This window comes from Colletotrichum navitas (genome assembly GCF_030913465.1).
Source record: "Colletotrichum navitas strain CBS 125086 chromosome Unknown LY79scaffold_11, whole genome shotgun sequence".
Lineage (NCBI taxonomy): Eukaryota > Fungi > Ascomycota > Sordariomycetes > Glomerellales > Glomerellaceae > Colletotrichum > Colletotrichum navitas.
In genome coordinates, this window is record NW_026850557.1 from 373,825 (window position 1) to 393,112 (window position 19,288).

General features: G+C 54.4%; 4 protein-coding genes across 4 annotated transcripts; 1 reads left to right on the forward strand and 3 right to left on the reverse strand.

The window, feature by feature from the left end:
* Positions 1-499: 499 nt before the first annotated feature.
* LY79DRAFT_701272 (IQ calmodulin-binding domain-containing family protein) lies at positions 500-3,535 on the reverse strand (the record flags this gene model as incomplete). The annotated part of the gene is made up of 1 exon (XM_060564921.1): positions 500-3,535. The coding sequence occupies one exon, from the start codon at positions 3,533-3,535 to the stop codon at positions 500-502; it is 3,036 nt and encodes a 1,011-aa protein (XP_060417500.1).
* A 29-nt stretch (positions 3,536-3,564) lies between these two features.
* Positions 3,565-4,357, reverse strand: LY79DRAFT_543802 (uncharacterized protein). The gene has a single exon (XM_060557077.1). The coding sequence runs from the start codon at positions 4,088-4,090 to the stop codon at positions 3,821-3,823; it is 270 nt and encodes an 89-aa protein (XP_060417501.1). The 5' UTR covers positions 4,091-4,357; the 3' UTR covers positions 3,565-3,820.
* Positions 4,358-10,384: 6,027 nt separating this feature from the next.
* LY79DRAFT_50412 (uncharacterized protein) lies at positions 10,385-11,445 on the reverse strand. Its single transcript, XM_060553479.1, has one exon. It carries the CDS (start codon positions 11,130-11,132, stop codon positions 10,452-10,454), a length of 681 nt encoding a protein of 226 aa, XP_060417502.1. The 5' UTR covers positions 11,133-11,445; the 3' UTR covers positions 10,385-10,451.
* A 3,938-nt stretch (positions 11,446-15,383) lies between these two features.
* LY79DRAFT_577207 (protein-tyrosine phosphatase) lies at positions 15,384-18,349 on the forward strand (the record flags this gene model as incomplete). The annotated part of the gene is made up of 2 exons (XM_060559862.1): positions 15,384-17,231; positions 17,291-18,349. 2 exons carry the CDS (start codon positions 15,384-15,386, stop codon positions 18,347-18,349), a joined length of 2,907 nt encoding a protein of 968 aa, XP_060417503.1.
* Positions 18,350-19,288: the final 939 nt, after the last annotated feature.

Genomic DNA, 19,288 nt, shown 5'->3' on the forward strand with positions numbered 1-19,288 from the left:
CCTACACTCGCCCAGTATTCGTACAAACATCATCATCGGCATCATTCTTGGAGTACTCCGTACACGACACTGCCCTGAAAAACTCACTTGAACAGTGAAAGCCAGTCTGAGATTGAAAAACCAATGCTTACTTCCGTTTGTACGTCATATTATTGTGTGAAGCGTCCCATGTTCGTTTCCAAATACCCGCAAACGCTTCCCCGGTGCCTCTTCATCAAGTTGATGTCTTCATGTATGTGTGCGCCTCCTGTCGTCGTCCATCAGGCAGCAGACTCCATCCCATTGGTGAGCCCGCCTAAACTTCAACGCTTCAAACAATGCTATCGAAATGTATCGAGACCAACCCGTCCACCCGTAACTCCTGTCCCATTCGATCCCCGAACAAGTACATCATCACATCGTCAAGTCCTGCAGTATGCTTCCTCCTCATCCTCCCCCTCCACCCGTATATCGTATCATGCATGCATGCGCCCACCCATATGTGCTATTCGCCGTAACCTCAAGACGGGCTTCCGTTGCCCGCCCCATCTTCCGCTGCCACCTTGGCCGCCACTTGGTTCCACCACGACCCGTGAGCCGCTCTGTCCACGGCCCCGACCTTGGAGATCTCGTCCAGCATCTCCCGAACCTGCACCGCAAATTCGGCCAGGCCCAGCCCGGCGAGCTTCTCGTGCGCCGTCGTCGCCGCGTTGAGCTTCTCCTTGGCTGATCCTGCCGTCAGTCTGGTATTCATGTGGCCTCGGAGACGGGCCAGGAGAAGTCGCAACACCGGCTCCGTCGGTTCGACGCTCTTCCTCATCGAGTCTTGGCTCGCGTTGAGCACCTTGGTCACCAACGCCTTTAGGTGCGTCTTGGTTGCAGCTGGCATCGACCGACCGCCCTCGAGCGCCGCCATGACGCCCTGCACAATTGAACCCATGTTCTCGTGGTCCGCTTCGAGAACCGCTGTGATGCGCGTTGCCTCCGTCTTCCACGGTGTGCGTACGTCTCGCTTGAGTAGATTCTTGCACTGTAGCAGAATGGCTCCCGTCGTGACAATTCGCTGCGAGGCCAGGGACAGACGCGTCATCCGCTTGTAGTCCAGGCCCAGCATCTCGGGTACCGTACCGACGGCGATGGGTGCTGGCTGGGTAAAACAGTCGACAAGCAGCTGTGCGTAAATCTTGTCGTCTGTTGGCCGGGACCTTGGGTGGTTGATACCCTCGGGATCCCGTTTGCGGGCTTCGGCCAGGACCTTGGAGCGTGCTGCTCGCCACGCCACCTCTGCAGCGTCCAATCCGTGCTGCCCCGTCTCCAAGGCGGCAGCGAACCTCCTCTTCTCGTACTCGGGAGCAGACTCGATGAGCTGCGGTGCTGCCGTCGAGAACATGTAGTTGACGTAGTCGCAGAGCATCAGATCGACAAACTCCGTCAACGCCTCAACCCGATCAACCAAGCTTCCGTTCTGGAGCTTGTTATCGACCAAGTCCTTGGCCTCATCATCGCGGAAAGGCGCACACAACTTGGGCAGGAGAGACGCCATGGAGACGAAGAACTTCTCGTAAGAGAAACTGCCCATCTGGAACTGGCGCTCGGCCACCTCCGTGTCCAGTATCTCGCCTATTGTGTTGTGCATGTAGGCGCCTGGCTTCACCAGCCGCTGCAGGTTGTCTTTGAAGTATCTCATCATAACGATGAAGTAGCCAAAGCTGGCGTCAAGGTTGTCTTCCTCCATGCTAGCTCGCATGCCTGCGAACAGGGGTATCTGAAGGGCAGTACGGTGCTCCCGATACTCGCTGGCTGGAATACGGTACTCTCGGTTGATGGCGAGCTCATGAACCACAATCCTGTTGTCGGGCAGCAGGCCACTGAAACCGGGTTTGATCTCAATGGGCTGCGGATTCGTGTGTCCCTTGGCCGGCGTCGGCGGTGGCGTTAGCGTCTGCAAATCGGGAGACACGAGACTCTCGGCAGTGGCAGAGGCCTCCCCCGCAGCGTTCTCTGCAACGCGGGGCTTCATGTCGCCAATGGGTTTCTTGGCCGCCCGCGCCTTGCGTGCTTTGCGGACGGCGTCTGCAATCATCTTCTTGCCCCTCTCCTGACCGGCGAGCTTCTTGATCCGCACAATGAGCTGGACTTGGTTGCTCTTGATGCTCTCCCGATACTGCTCTGCGGCAGCGTCGTCGGTGCTTTCCTGGACCGTCTGCAAGATCATGTCCAGTTCAACGAACTGTAAGAGCATCAGCTGCACGAGAGACTCTGAATCGCGAGACTTCCAGGCGAGGAACGCGTTGTAAAAAGTGGCATAAATCTCGGGCAGTGCAATGCGCAGAGTGGGCGGGGGGGTGCAGTTGTTGGCAGCGGTCAGCCGCGACATGATATTCTCGAAAGATATTAGGAGATCTCGGGCTTTCGTCACGAGGTCCTGCAGCTGAGGATTAGCAAGGTCATTACGGGGCAACGGTTGAGGCTGCAATAATCCAACCTGTTCCCTGTCCCCCGTGCCGTCCTTGTTGCTCAGAACCTGGGTGGGATGACCCAAGATGAGGAAAGCGCTGAGGAATGTACGGACGGCGGCCATCTCATCGACCGACCCTGTCTCGCCCTCCTGCAAACCACAGATGCGCAGGACGCGGGCGGTGCGTACGAGCACCTTCTCCTGGCCCAAGAGCTCCAGGACCTCATCAAAGGACGTATCCCGCACACCTTCAATGGTAAGCCCTAGCTCGGAGAACTCAGCGACGGCCTTCTTCCTCAGGAGGCTCCTCCACCACCATTGCAGCCTTGCGGCCGCGTCGTGCTCACTGAGCAGCGGGGTGTCATCACTTTCGGCCGCGTTCGATGACGCCTCGGCTGGCTTCCGTGACATCAAACTCTGGCCTCGCGCCCTCTTGGTAGCATTACGGTTCTTGAGCTCCACCCGCCGGCGTTCGGCCTCGGCCAGGCGCTCCTCCATCTGTATGCGGAGCTTGACGAGCTCGCGTTCTCTCTTGTCCTTCATGGTCTCCGCCACAGCCTTGGCCCTCTTGACCTCCTCAGCACAAGAGGCAACTATTTCGGCCAGGTTCTTCTCGCGGGCTTGCTGAGCAGCCAGGGCTCGTTCTTCGGAGAGGGAGGTATCGCGGTGGGTGGCCTTGGCCATAGCGGCTCTCAGGCGAACCTTTTCAGCATGGGCAGCTCGATCTGCGAGCCGTGCTTTTCGATCTTCGAGGAAGGACGTGCGCCGGAGGTGCTGTGCGATTTGCTTGCTCTGAGGGGCACCATGGCGGTTGAAGGCCTGGGTCGAGGAGCAGCGGGAATGCGCAGAGGAGATGGAGTTGCGGCGTGACGAGGCGGCAGAGTCCTTGCGACGAGCCTGGGACGGACGGTAGAAGCGGGCGGCGATGTGCGGAGGCGGGGTGAAGATGCGGCCATCATCTGCATCATCGATGTCATCGTCGGAGGTCGGGGGCATGGACAAGTTGACATCTGCTGCATCCATGTTTGATGACGGCGAGCCGATCGACTCCTCCAGGTTGCGCGAAGGGTCGGTGAGGTCTGCCGAGGGGCGACGCATATCGACGGCGTGCCTGGCGTGTTTCTTTCGGGGGGGGGGGGGGGGGGTTCGAGCGGTTGTTGTTTCGCAGACGTGAATGCAGGCAATGTGGGTCTCGGAGGAGGTGCGAACCGATGGTCGTACTCGTGGGGTTTATGAGGGCCTTATAGGACGCGAAAGTTCAATATAGTTCGAGGAGTAAATCGGGAATGAGGGCCGCGGGTGGTGGTAGCGGTGGTAGCGGTGGTAGCGGTGGTGGTTATTGTTACGAAGCAGACTGGCTGCGTAGGTGGATCGGCAAAAGGACTAAAGCCTGGATGGGGAAAAGCATCGACAAGCGAATGTACTTCTGGCAGCGGCCGGCAATAACAACAACAAAAGGATGTTGCGAAAAAACGACGCTATTCGACCCAGGGCCAAGAAATAAAAACAAGAGGGTATAAGACAGAACGGAGGAGGTTGGAGCTGGGCGAATGTCTGCCGTGTAAAAAGAAGCACGATTAGTGAGGTAGTGATGGGAAGCCAGGAGGGTTTTGCAACATCGGGAGTGAGAGAGAGGGAGGGACTCGTAATCATGGGTTGGTTTGGGCCAGGTGCGGAGTGCAGCGTCACAGTCTCAGTACGTAGGTACGTAGGTAGTACAAAGCACCTAGGTATCTAGGTACCTAGGTAGGTAGACAGGTTAGGTATCTACCTGGGTAGAAGAGAGCTGATTAGTGCAGGCACGGGGCGCAAGTGTAAGTGCGATGGCTGGGTCAGTGCACCAGGCCTCGACTGGGCTGGATTACCTAGGTAGGTAGGTACCTAGCAAGCCCAAGCACCCTTAGAAAGAAAAAGAAGAAGAAAAAAAAAAAGACCAACGGGCTGGAATGGCGAAAGCTTCCCTTTCCCATTCATCCTCACTGCTCCATCCCGGCCTGCCCTGCTGACCGAGCATTTGCGCCATTCAATGGCTCAGGATCCGCAGGCATGACAAACAGTGCACTGCACTACCCACCAATCTGCACTAGTGGGCCCTCTTCAGCGACACAATGGTTAGGGACTTTGTCAGACAGCCGGAGGAAGAACGGGGTCGACACAGCTTTTCTGTCTGCTTACACTACTCGAACCCAACATTTCATAAGAGCCCAAATGCTTTTTTACCGCGTCCTCCCTGAACCCAATACTCGTGCGAGTCCAGCCGCTTCTCGTAGCATCTCCAAATGCCCAGACCGTCGAGGTCCAGGATCGAAGGATTACATACCTACACATACCCTAGGTACCTAAATACCTATTTAGGTACCTAGGTAGTATGGTGCAAGATATCGGCTTATGCCGAATCAGGCAAGGCGCTGGCGTCATCGTCCGGCAATGATGCGACTTCCATCACGTGGGAGAACCTGCCCCCGTGGACAACCACCACCACCGGCCGCCACGGTCACTTCTCAGCGGCTGTGGCGCCGTTCGGACCATCCTTCCCCTCGACCACCACCAGCCCACAGCCCTCCGGCTCGTGGTAGTCTCAACGGTTGTGCATCTCTTAGTCGAGCACTCTGCGTAGCAGCGTAGCAGGCTCGTGGATGGCGTATGCAACGTGCTTGCTTGCTGCTGGACCAACGCATTAATATGCTAGCCTCACGATCGCCATTGGGGAGCGAGCTCGTTCTTCACACTCATCGTGCCACGTAGGATGCTATTTGGCCCCGGTGGCTTCGGCACAATCTGAATTTGTGTCTTATTTAGACCGTCGAAGCGCCCGCCTAACAAGACGTACGCGGCCCAGCCATGTCTTATGCGAATGAGGCCTCAGATGATATTTGTTCAGTGTACAAGGCAGGGCAACTTGGCCACACTGATTTATAGTCGATCAACGTTACGCTTGCCAATAGGCCACCTTCGCTCTACGTCAATCAACCATGTTTCATTATGCATATGCATAGTCGGTATACCGCCTCGTTTGCTTCGAATGACTATGGCTGACTTGTGACAGCCATGCAGGCATGCGAGGTCGTCCAAGTAATAAATATCTGTAACTCCGACTCCCAGGATGCATCCCTGATTATGTTTTTCTTGCCCGAACCTGCATTTCTGGCATAATGTGACTCTCATCGGGCAGTGATGGATGCCGAATACCTTGCATGTCTTGATGTATCCGTCTTTCTGGCCAAATTTTGTCGCATAGCTTGGGAAGCTTGGAACGCTTTCCTGGAGGTGAAGTAAGATGATAGCTGTGGTGTTGGCTTACTTAGTACGCCCCGAGGCTGATGCTACCAGTACTAGGCAATAATTGAATCTCGAATCTTTGGGATTGCCTTCTGGACGGTTGCCAGAAGCTCCTTGGAAACCGAACGGTCTGTCGGAGGGTTCAACACGGGACCGAGATGCTCTTGTGAACTTGCTACCATCTCACGAGCCCCTTCCGAGTCTTGCAACCTCGCGAAAGAAGTGGATTTTGGCTTCTGTGGAGGAAAAAAGGGGACGATAGCCCTGAGTATCTACAACTCTGGATGAGCGGAGGTGTTCTTCCTCGTCTCGGACCGGTACGTTTAAAACGCGACTAGGGGAGGTCAAGGACTGACAAATAAATCATTCAGGGTCTCTGCGTCTATCTCCCTCCACGACTGTATCATGAAGGGCATCATGGTCAGCCTGTTGCTGTTGCAGCTCTTCTGAAGCCCTGAAGACCATTTTGGCTGATTGTGGCAAATCGAGGAAGCTTTTGGACTATTCTCACACGGGGTATGAGTATCGTGTCACTGGCTCAGGACAGCCTCTCCGCGAGGCAGTAGAAAAGATGCACTGCCTGTTATCCTTGGCCATAATCCCGCAGCCGATGCTGACTGGTTGCCATGAGGTCGATTGTTGCGTGAAGAGCTGTATCATGTGCCGGATGCTCGTGGAAACGTTTACTTTACCACCTTAACACCTCTACTTGCCGCATTGCTTTCAAAGTGCAGAGAAGTCAAAGCGGCATCAGAAGCCATTCTTGTCCCCCATATGAAGGAGTTGTTGGCCCGAGTGGCATGGATTTGAGATATGAAGATATGGCAGCAGCAGATATATTTCGTTTCTTTTAGCAGAAACCCGAAAAGCGACGAATTAGGCGTTTCCTGTGATTGTCTCGTCTAGTTCCCAGTATATCGAGTCATTTTTAGTGTCTATTACCTGTCCGCGTCCATCCAGAGTGCGATGTTAGCAAATCTCGGGAACAATATTGCTGGCTAGAGTTGTGAGCTTGCAGTAGTACGGTAGACTTCACGTAACTATTAGATTTGTAATTACCATGATGGAGTCCCGTGAACTTACTCATGCCGTCGAATCGACTGAAAACGCCAGCCCCGACGTAAGGGGCATCAGAGAGGCTGCAGAACGACTTTCTGGCAGTACCTTCAACCCGATGTTGGATGCCATTTGGCACCAAGACCAGCGTAACGAGCTTCGTCACGATAAACAGTTGCTGCTAAGCCTGTGGCTGCTCACCATCTCGCGACCTGGCAAACGAATCCGCATATTACAAAGCCGATGCGATCTATTGAATGACGCTGGAAGAGAACCCGTTCCCGAGCTCTTCTGGGTAGCATACATGTCATTACGCGGGTGACCTGGCTATTCTGCTAGAACATCATTCCATTCAGTGTGAACGCATAGCCTCACTACACACCTGGATAAGTGGCCCGACTTTGTTAAGAGGAACAGCAGCGAGCGGCAGATGTCAGCATAGCATCGTAAAGAAGGGATCAATCAAGCCCCGAGCTCATCGTACCGGGCTCATGGCCATAGTGACTTTGGAAGCGACACAATTAATCCGAAAAGATGAACAGGTGGATTGTTTACGCAAAGCCGGGTGCAAACCGGATTTGCTGCTAAGTCGGAATCCAAGTCCTCATCTAAATATTGCGTCACGGCAACTCGCACAGTTTCCTTCTCTGGAGGGGGGGGGGGGGGGGGGGGGGGGGGTTGGGTTGTTGGACATCGCGGCCAACTCGCTCCGTTAACTCTCACACCCGACAACGCCACCGGCCGAGGACTGCGGCGCGTCTGGCATCGATCGGTACCCCGCCCTGTACCGGTGGTTTGGTCGTGGTCATCGACCTCAGGGAGCGACTTGCACAAGGCCACACCGACACACACCTCCCCGCTTCGCCCCGAGCCAGAAACTTCTCGAAAAGCACAAGGCCAGGCTCTTGGGCACAAGCAAGGAAAAAAACAAAACAAAAACAGGATCAGGTCCGTCCCATAACAAAACGAGCCCCTCCCCACTCCAGGCGAGAAACCTGGCCGTGGACGGTTATGACACCGGGCGGCGACCTCGGCGACACTCGGCGAGGTAGGCAACTTGGACAGTTCGTCGGCGGATAAAAACCATGGAGCAACGACTCCGCGACACGGTTCCGCTGTGACGGCACCCGACGTCTCTTCCACTTCATGTGATTGGCAAAGGTATGGAGGGTGACATTTTCAGAAGACTCGCATGGGATTGTCACATGATCGCTCACGCGCCACCCCGGCCAACAGCGGCCAAGGTGTTCCAAATACAGGTAGCACGCATAGATTGTAGAGCATGGAGGAACACGATAAAACCGACGTGAAGAGTCGTTGACATCATAGATAGGGCTGCCGGGCCAACGGGCTTATCCATGCATGGCTATTTTCAGGAAGTTCGGGGTGGTATTTGCAATGCCAACGGGTTCGCCGAACTCTCCGTGTGTCATGAGCATTAATTGGTGACCATTGGAGGGCCCCCATGTCTCATCTGATGTGGCCTTCATCCACTGCTGGTGGGTTCCTTCCGCTGGCCATACCTAAACTATGACTTGCATAGGCGAATCTTCAACGCCCTGCCTGGGCCGAATGGAAGCGACGTGGAATGGCAGGTACTAAGGCGAGGTTGCATTTGTGCAACAACACATTGAGGTCAGTCAGGCGATGTTCCAATGTTGGAGACGATCCGGCTTGAGAATCGGGTGCAGGGTATTAGCGGGGCTCTCCTGGCGGAGCGGTCTCCGGTTAATGATAGTAGGCGAGACTGCGACGATTGCCTCGTCCAAGTTTAACGTTGCTGGATCAAAAACAGGTCTAGAAGCAGTTGCACGACCAGAACACGAGACGAGACACTCGATTGACTCGGTTCAACCGTCAACTCAGACATCCGAAATCCAAGTCGGCACATTTTGAATGCTCCCGTCCGATTCATCTCCAGACCCGGCCCGGAGAAACTAATAGTGCCAGTAGTGTACAAATACGTACGGAGAGGTGAGGACAACGGACGCGCGAAGAAACCGGAGACAACTTGTCAGACTGACAGACTGCTCGCCAAGCCAAATGAGCTTGAGACGAGGGGGCAGAAAAGCATAGATCGAGACCCTGTCCCAAAGGTGCTGCGATGGGTTGGGTGGTGGGGTTCGGTGGATATGAGAGGTGTTCTAGATCGCAATAGACGCCTGCGTTGCAAGTATCGGTGTGTGCGCTGGAACGGTCTTCCTGGGAGACATGTGGATAAAGGCCTGGCAGCGCGCGCACCATTCGATGAGCCCAAGGGGGGTTGCGATAGGCGTTATGGTGCGGGGGGAGAGAGGGGGTTTGATATTTGCACCGTAAGTCAAATCAAGCCAAGGCGGGCGGGCGGCCGAGTTGGGCTCTTGAGTTTCCCATCATCCCTTGTGGATGAAGGTTCGGTGCAAAAAGGCAGAGTTTTCGAAAACTCGCTTCTTTTTGCTGACTAGCGGGATCGTGGAGGTGCACGCGTCTTGACTGAGTGGACGAGGGCAGACCGCCGCGCAACACTGCATGGGTTGAGAAATGTGGCGTGACGGTTAAAGCAGCCGACGGACGACGGCGCGCGTCCCGTCTCACTTGAGACAAAGACGAGGTGGTGGGTTTGGTGGTGATTGATTCCCCATTGAAGAGACTGTAGTCAACGCATCCCCAGAAAGCACGGCTGCTGCCAACAAACGAAGATACGTTGACGTTTGTTCTCCAATGAAAGCTCTCAGAGTGATGACGCTGTGATTACGGGACCAACACCGGGAGGACGGAAACACTGCTAGTTATACAAAGAATGTACTGAAAATGAAGGGGGTCACAGGGCTCGAGATGAACTAGGTAGACAGACAGTATTGGTAGGATTACGAAAAAACCAGATCATTCTCAAGACGAATCACTAACGTGTATTCCGTGGTATTACCTGCTAAAGATTGAGGAAAAGGGAGGGGTAAGGAGGATCCACATGGTGTTTGAGCTCGTTCGCGAAGGAGTCGATTCGACTGAGAGAAAGATGATCCGGGGCTTGCAGAATGTTTCGACGTCGTCCTAAGCGGATGGATACATGCGCTTGACGAGTGACACCCACAAGCCAGAGTTCAAGCTAGTTAGTAGGCAGCCCCACTCGGAGAACCGAGAACCCTGTAGGTTGGGACTTGAGTAACCTTGGCCAGGGTATCTTTTGATCACGCAACAGAGGATCGAGGCCAGTAGAAAACTTTGACACCATGGCAGCAACTTACGACTTCAGGTAGGAGGATGGCGGGCGGCTTCACGAGTAAAGGCGAGCAACGCTCCGAATTTCCACCTGACGAAGGCGCTAGCGGACGCGGAATGTTAAGTCATCGGCGACAACGGTGTACGGCATTGGCGGTGTGTACCAGTGCGACCTCAAGAGGCCTTGGATACGTACTTCATTTCAGTACGACGTTAGCCGAGGAGGTTCCGGTAGGGCAGCCAGAATTGCCCAGGGTAGACGCGGAAAACCGGCCGTTGGAAGGAGGTGGCGCAGGCAGCAGGACAGCTATCCGTGTACCTATCTTTCTTCACCATATCAGCTTTTGACGATCACCTAACTAAGTAGCCGAGCGTAAGAGGGGCGAGGCGACCGCCCGGTAATCCGTATTATTGATTTGATGTTGCCATCTTCCGTATGTAGTTATGGCGGCGGTGGCGGGAGGCCAGGACCCTGCTTTAGTCAGTGGGACGAATGCATTGCTGGGCGAGCGCTAGTGGTTGATGGGATGGTCATTTCCCAGGGAGAAAAAAAAAAAAAAAAACCGGTCTTGTTCCTGTCGTCGTATCGGCGAGGGAGAAAAATCAAGGCGGTCGTTAATGCCGGATGGATTGATGGATGGGATGGGGGCGCAGACGGGGGACAAGGAGGGATGGGAAAATTTCCAGAATGCAAAAAGTGCAGAATGCGACAATAAGCGGCGGCGTGTGGGTAATTTCCCATGAGCAGATTCGCATCGGCTTCATATTTCGGCGTGTCTTTGCAGCGAAAGACGGGCAACGAGGAGCAGAGCCAAAAATGGAAATTTGGAGGAGGCGTATACCTACAGGTACTCGTTCCCGCCTTGAGGAAGAGGTAGTTGTACGGATATCGAATACCCAGATCAGGACAGGGTCCAGTGCAATTTGCCCGGAATGCGACGTGGAGCCTGGGAACAGCCAAGACCGGATCAGAGCTGAAGCTGAAGAAGGAACGGGGGAGCAAGGTCGTTGGTGCGTTTTTTCCCCTTTCCATTCTTGATTCTGGAGAGACTTGCATGGAGCCGACCAAGACCCCCCACGAGACTTGGACCTCACGTGCTGGTCGCTTCTTGCCGCGCAGCCCATGTGTGCCTTCTACGGGAATTCCGTCTCCTGCCAACATGGAAGGCGCGGTACGGATTCAAATTTCCACACCCAGGAGCATGGACGGGGAAGACACACATGGGCTACGCGGCGAGAACCGAACTAAAGGGACTGGCATGGCAAGGCCGAGAACAGGGGAAGGTGCATCCGGATACACGATAATGCCAATGCAAAGTATCGTAGGTATCCATCTCCCTCGAGCAACTCCCCCCTCGGCTTCTTAGCATACCGACTAAGATCTGGCATGCCAACAACGGCTTGAATATCAACCTGAAAAACTTGGAACGTTGTACGGCCGGCGTTCCTCAGAAGGCCATGCTGACAAGGACGTACTTACTGTTCAGCATGGTTGCCGTTGTTTACGTTCCGGCCTGATGCCTCCCATCTGGAGGCTGGCTGCGCGTCCTGTGACGAAGGTCAGGCTCTCGATTGAACCGCTGAAATCAGGTCAATTACAAGCCTTGACTCCTCCGTCGGGCGCATGAGTCGAACAGAGTTGATGGAACAGTTCTAGGCCCCTCGAACGCGATAGTAGAGTTTACATGGGGGCAACAGCACCGCGCAACTTGGGAAAAGGAGGGGCTCCAATCGGCATACTTTGTGAGCTGCCCGGTTCTTCTCTTGCGAGGAGCCACGGCCGACAATGTCAGTTGAAAGGACGACGGGTACCTGACCGTGCGTTGGCTGGCCCTACGTCATTCCCGAAAGTAAGCCCACCAACAAGGGGACCAGAGGAGGCGTATAGAAAGCTGAGGGAGAGGCTTGGGGGAAATACTCCGTACTGTCAGCTCCAACCTTGCATCCTGCTTGCTGTCAGTGCCAGTTTAATTGCTCGACGCTCGAGCTGGCATCTCAAACTGCTTGCTTTCGAACTCAACTAGTGTAGAAGCAAACCAAAGACACTGATGGGACACGATTTGCGAAACGGTGATAACCGCACTAGTGTACTGGGTATCTTGAAGGGCGATCGATGGGTGCTCATGTGAGTGGTGGCAAGTGAGCAAGCAGTACGTGGTGAGAGAGAAAGAGAGAGGGAGGGAGCGGGAGCATCGTATCCCAGCGAAAGGTACAGGGCACATATCCGTACACTAGGACACGTTGCTGGGAACATTGCGCCCACACCAAATGGGAGATGCGGGCGCGCGATTGGTTGACAGACAGCATCGAAAAGGGGTCCAGACTCGCCGACAGTTGGGATGATGATGCTAGATTGCTAATCGACATGGGCCCTATGACGTCTGCACCAATGCAGACCACACTGCTCGAATGAGGAGAGGTGAGATGTGAGAGAGCTAAGGTAAGGTACAGGGGAGGTACTTTTTTTTTTTTTTTTTTTTTTTTTTTTTTTTTTTTTTTACTTTCCTATCCTCCTACCTATTGTAGTCTTTCTGCTGAGGGTTTACGATGTCGAATCTTTCCAAGCCCTCGGTTTAGCGCATGGTGAATACAAGAAAGGCCAGTCGCTCCCACCCGCTTCGTGAGAATTTGGGTCGTTGAAGGGAGAGGGGGGAGGGCCATGAGAGATAAACCAAAGAGGATGATGCTTGCTGATGAATACAGACCACCGTTGTGCTGTCGCGGGTCTCAACCAGAAAATCATGAGCTTTGGGCTTGCACGCTTGGTACGTGTGCCCTGCTTTTCCGCGGGTCTCGGGGTCTTGCCCTGTCCCTGTCTCATCAGGAGCGTACATTACAATGTTGGTAGGTGTGCGCGTGTGTCTTTGCAGACTTTGGGGGGATTCCAGTCGTGCGAACCGGGTTTCTGCAAGTCTCGATTGTACATCTGGTAGCACTTGGCTAGGTAATTACCACCGACTGGCGCTTGCGCGCTTGTGTCGGTCCGCTGCCAGTCCTTGCTCGTATGATTTCTGGACGCGACTTGAAGATCCGGTCGGAGAATCAGTCTTGCCAGCCCCTCATTGTTGGAGGCGAAGGCCCGGGAGCTGTCGAGAGTTGTTTGAAAAGGCTCCGGCGACACGGGTTAGAGGCCAAGCAAGACATGAGAATGAGAGGGTACAAGTGCGATACAAGATTAGCATTCAGCTTTGCGCCACATCTCATTTCTGGGGAACGCACCGCGCCGGGGGGTGGGCGTGGCCAGTCAGAGGCCGCAATGCAACCCCCCGTCAAAGGAGCGCCCCCATCCTACCTAATGACGAGGTGGACGGCAGGTGAGCCCTGTGAGAATTATGACCCAGACATGGACAGTGGGCGTATAGATCTGCACATGTGTGATATCTAGGTATCTATACCAGGACCCAGATATCCGTCCCTGCCTGTCCATCCATAAGTGCTAGAAGGATTGGTAGATACGGATACCTAGGTCCCGCTATAGGTACTTGACTAGGTAGGTAGCTCAGCAGAAGGGAAGAGACTTTGTCACATCACCTCCGGATACAGCCAGCACCTTTCCACCTAGTCTCGGCCCGTACATAGTAGCACATGATGCATGTGAGATTAGCACAGGTCTGAGGTCAGAGTCCCCGCCAACGCGCTGATCATTCCCGGCTTGGACGACACACGTCTTCATCGGACATGACGTCCACACGACGCTACTTTGTTGTGGCCCCTAGCACGCCCGTGTCGTTGGCATTGTTTGGCCTCCGCGACTCGTCGCAACTCTATGAATACCTGTACCGTCTCCATGGCGTTATTGTTTGGTTTGGTCCAATGTGCGCTGGGATATCGCTGCAAGACGCTCATGTCTTCCCTACCAGTTGCGGCTCCCATCTCACCAGCTTCCTTTGCACATTCCTACTCCAGTTGCCTTCTCAAACTACTTACCTATTTACTTAGGTCCATTGTGTACAGGTATGTACCTAGTGTACCTAAGTAGTGCACTGTACTGTAGTGCACAGATATACCATTCTCACTTTCCAGAGACTGAGACTAGACCCATTCGCCGCCGCCACCGACTATTGCCTGCTGTGTGTGTGTGTGTGTGTGTGTGTGTGTCTTTATTATTATTTTTAGCGATCGTCGTTTTGTAAAACTGCCACCCACACCTCCACCATAGCAAAACGCCGGGAAGAATCATCTTGTGCTGCTTGCCCCTGAATGTCAAGCTCACATACAGGCAACACCGTCAAATGAATCTTCAGGTGATAATTCAAGGGGAAGGTCTGAAGTGGACAGACAGCCCGCAATATACTACTACAGACACTACCTGCCGATACTACCTATAGCATACATAGCATACCGTACCTGTCCCATGCTAGCATCCACACCTTACCCTTACCCGGAGATCCCTCCTTGCCGCCAGGGGTGAATGCCCCCCCATCACATCGTCCTCGCAGGCCTGGACCCTTTTTTTCCTCATGTCGTCGTCAACCTGCTCTGCTCGCCTTGTCTTTCCCACCATACACCCCTCTTCCCGGACCCAAGCAGTTGCTCCTTTTCTTCTCTTCATTTTCTCTCTTTCTCCCACTTCCGCGGGTCTCTTAGTTTAGGTATTCATTCCCCTTCATTGTCCCCACTGTCTATTTGCCTGTTTTCTGGCACCATCCGTATACAACATTAAGCATTATCATGACCATCTGCTTCCACATGGCTTGATCTTCTTCCCGCTGTCAAACTGCGCCGCAAGCTAGGCTTTTCAACCCCAGGCGCACTTGTTTCTCATACAACACTCGACGTCTGAATTTCGGAAGCCCAGCGCCACCACCCTGTACTGCCGACTCCCAGTCACCCTGGCCCAGTTCATCATCCTCGACACCCCAGTTCCTCCCGTGTTCTGCCAAGAGACTCGCTCTCTCTTCCTGCGCTCTGTATCTCCCTCAAGAGTGTCTTTCCCTCTTTCCCTCTCTCTCATTTTCTTCCTTCCTCCCTTTCATCCAAAAGAGGGAGTCACAATATAATAGCAGCAGCAGCAAAAAACAACCATCACTGTCCACCCCCCTCCCCCCCTAGGTTGCCCAGACCAGGTTCAGATCGCCACTTGTGCCGTCACGTCAGAGTCCCCCCGCAACCTTCTTTTCTCTCTAAAAGACAAACCCCCCAGTGCCTACCCGTCCATCTTTCAAAGAGCCTCTTCCACACACCCTCCCTCCCCCTTCCCCCTTCACTCCGATCTGTCTGAACACCCACCCTATCACCGCCAAAACACTGGGTTTTACTGCCATGGCGCTATAGCTTTGCAAGGCCTGATCACTTGGCCGCCGTCGGAATAATTCTTCTGCAGCGTATCCGTCCCCCGTTGATGTTCTTTGTCGACCAACACCACCCCCAGCAACAAGAAACATATACTCCTTACACCTACACTAAACTAACAATGCTCGACAAGAGGAGCAACGACGGGGCTACATCCGTCCACTACGCCATGAAGACTCCGCATTCGGCTCCTAGGCCCTCGCCCGGCCCGCGATCTTCCCATAGCCACACACATTCGCAGTCCAAACTCGCAGTCCCTGCCGCGAAGAGCCCCAAGCCCTCCACGCCTGTTGCGTCTCCTTGGATGCCCTACTCCGTTGGCCAGTCAATGCCTCCTCAGAAGCTGTCCCCTGCGAGACAGTCGGAAGCGAGAGCCTCCAGCCCAAACTACTTCGGACTCATTGTAGAACAGTCGACCGACCCGAGAGATTCCTCTGCCATGCCCCGAGACAACTGGAGCTCCCCGACCTCGTCCGTCAAGTCGTTTGGCGCCGCGATGCCCAAGCAGGTGCCTATCGATGCTAACCCTGACTACGAGGCTTTCAAGCGCCAGGCCGATCTTAATCGCGGCATGGGCTTCAGCCTCTCCTCTTCTCACTTCCCACAAGCGCCCCCAAATCCCACGACGCTTCGTCCTCGCCCGGCGAGGTGGAATACCCACGCAAGCGACAACGCTTCCGACTTATCGCTACCCCGAGTGGCCAAGGAGCGGCCCTTGAGTCGCATGGAGGTCGACCAACAGAGCTCGCACGATTCGGCCTACGTCTCATCCGACTCGAAACGCAACTTGGGGGCGTCGATGCGATCACCTGCTATTTTGAACCTGAACATGCCGAGATTTGAGTCGCCGATGCAATCCGAGTCGTCTTTTGAACGTAGAACAACATTATCCAAGGTCGAGGACCGCCACCCGAGGTTATCCATCTCCCAGAACAAGCTTGATACACCGGCGCCCAACAATGCCAGAACAAACCAACCGCGAGCCGAGACGCTGCCGCCGACCATGGAGAGCGGGCCCTCCTTGATGACACCTTCGCAACTCAAGGACTTGATCGAGGCTGACGGTTCGGGGGTCGACTTGCTGCTCCTGGATCTGAGAGTATCGCAACAGTATTCTCAAGCTCGTATCAAAGGCGCGCTCAACCTTTGCATTCCCACGACACTGTTAAAACGAGCTACATTCAACTTGACGAAGCTGCAGAAAACGTTCCAAAACCCTACGATGGAAGAGCGCTTCTCAAAATGGAAGTCGACCAAGCACCTCGTTGTCTATGATGCATACTCGGCAGAGAAGCGTGACGCCGTTTCATGCATGAACATGGTGAAGAAGTTTGCAAACGAGGGCTATACTGGCGGCATGTACATCGTGAGGGGCGGCTTCAATGCTTTCGCTGATGCGTACCCCGACCTTGTGGATGAAGGGTGCGGTCCCGTGGCAAGCGGTGGGGTCCTGGCGGCGACCAATGCCGGAAACCGTCCTGGAATCGCACCAGTTATTGGAGGTGTGATGCTTCCAATGTCACAAAACAACGCCAACCCTTTCTTCTCCAATATTCGTCAAAATATGGACCTTGCCGACGGCGTGGGCCAGCTGGACATCGCTCGGCCTTCGGGCCTAGAATCGCCAACACTCCCCCGGTGGCTTAGGGATGCTTCCAAGCCGAGTGACCACGGCAAGCAGGTGTCGGAGAAATTTCTGGGCATAGAAAAAGCAGAGCAAGCACGGATGAAGGCTGCGTACTCAATGTTTGATGGAAGCGAGAAGAATAAGAGTGCGCCGCAGCTTTGTGGCATTGAGAAAGGTGGCAAGAACCGTTACAAGGACATCTTGCCCTTCGAGCACGCCCGAGTGAAATTGCAGGGCCGGCCGGACGGCGCATGCGACTATGTCAACGCTAGTCACATCAAGTCACCAAGGAGCAACAAGAGATACATTGCTACGCAGGGCCCGCTCCCAGCAACTTTCGAGGTACGAGCTTGTTGTTAACTTTAGAGCACTTCCATTGGCAGTGCGCTGACTTATTGCAGGATTTTTGGTCTGTCATATGGGAACAGGACGTTCGCGTTGTTGTCATGTTGACCGCCGAGTCGGAAGGTGGTCAGCTCAAGTGCCATCCGTACTGGCAAGGCAGAGACTTTGGCGCAATGAGACTGAAGCCCCTATCAGAGAAAAAGGTCTCGTTGGATTTCGATAGGCATCGTACGAACCAGGGATCGACTGCCCCATCTGCGGCGGCTGCTGCTGAAGCCGGTCGCCGTCGTGCTAACACGACAACCACCCTGGAAGCGACGAGCGCCGGTGCCGCACCCACGCCGGCGCAGGGAGAAACGCCGTATGTCGTCATTCGGAAGTTCGCTCTGTCTCACGCCTCGCACCCTTTCGCCCCGATGCGTGAGATCACTCATCTGCATTACCCATCTTGGCCGGATTTCGGCGCTCCTGCTCAGCCCTCTCATTTACTGGCTCTGGTAGAGATGGCAACTGTTATGCAACGATCGGCGAGACCCGTCGACACCTCATCCGTATCTGCTGTCCGAGCATCACCCGAACCTAGCTCTATCGCATGGTATGATGAGCCTGAGATGGACCAAAGGGCAAGGCCGATGCTTGTACACTGCTCGGCAGGATGTGGTCGAACAGGCACTTTCTGTACTGTGGACACGGTCATCGACATGCTGAAGCGTCAGCGACTTGCAAAGACTAACAGCAGGCCTGTCAGGAAGCGGGACTCGGATGGCGACATCAAGATGAGCGGGCAGTCCGAAGAACCGTCTCCTCGCGAGAAGACTTTTGACTTGAACCCCGGCAGTCGCCGCCAAAGCGTTGATGCGCGGCGAGGTTCGCCTGACCAGACACCGCTGGACACCACATGGTTGGCGGACGACAGCGACACTATGGACCTCATCCAAAAGACTGTGGAGGACTTCCGGAACCAAAGACTCAGCATGGTGCAAAGCCTGCGCCAGTACGTCTTGTGCTACGAGACGATTCTCGAATACGTATGGCGGGTACACGAGAAGAACTCGCCTTCGAATAAGGGTGGAAGAGCTCGAAGTGGAAGCTTACAGGTTAGAGGGGACAAATAATCTTTTGACTCGACTGGAGACTGCGGACATGGTTGGGCAAACGGAGAACACTTGCGGAATCGTAACGCGATACCCTTTATGAATGGCGGAGGGTGCAAGCATCACAGCGAGTAACGGAAACCATCTGGCATTTTGGGTTTGAACGGCAACAGGCAATAACGGATACATCGGCCCAAGGTATAAGGGGTCAGGGGCATGAGGTCTGGCGTTTAGGCATTTTTTGAGCTGCATTCTATCAACGATGCATCGGTTTACTGGAAATAATTGTCCAATGGCACCAGCATGTTGGGATATGACCGCGGTCGATCCTTGGGAGTGTATAGTAAAATTAGTGGCTGAAAGAATGAGATAGCATGGGATAGCTGCTTCGGCGGGCGTCCCGATGACCATGATCCCCCCCTTATCCTTTATCAACTATGATAAGTTGATTGAAGGAGATTCTACCGTAAAACATATAAAAGTCAGCCCCAACCCGCCATATCATGAGCTATACCAGGCGCCCGTAACATCTAGGACACATTCGTCCACTCTGTGGCCCCCTTAAGGTACCAATCTCTAAACCCTACGTTTCTCGCTTGATCTCTATCCTTGTTTGAGCGACAGCGATGGCGGTCATCAAGCCAGGATAGTGACAGAGCGGCCGTTGTGAGCAGCCCTCCCCCCCTTCGTTGGAATCTCCATTTGGTCTTCACGTCTTCCAGCACGAAGACGAGATGTTGGAGGCGGCGAGGCGCACCGGCACAAGCAAGGCCTCATAACTGAATCACGACACTCTGCCGTCATGTGGAGCCGGAGTCTTCGGTTGCCCGTACGAACGAAGGCAGCCCAAGCCAGCATAACCGGACGCATCACCGTAGGACGGCAGGGGGGAAGAGAGAGAGAGACAGAGTGATGTGCAAGTCATTGCGGCTGATTCCATGTCTATGTAGTCGTACATAA

Bases quoted from the DNA above. Each gene is read 5' to 3' on its own strand.
- LY79DRAFT_543802 (XM_060557077.1), bottom strand. From the start codon at position 4,090: ATGATTACGAGTCCCTCCCTCTCTCTCACTCCCGATGTTGCAAAACCC.
- LY79DRAFT_50412 (XM_060553479.1), bottom strand. From the start codon at position 11,132: ATGTTGGCAGGAGACGGAATTCCCGTAGAAGGCACACATGGGCTGCGC.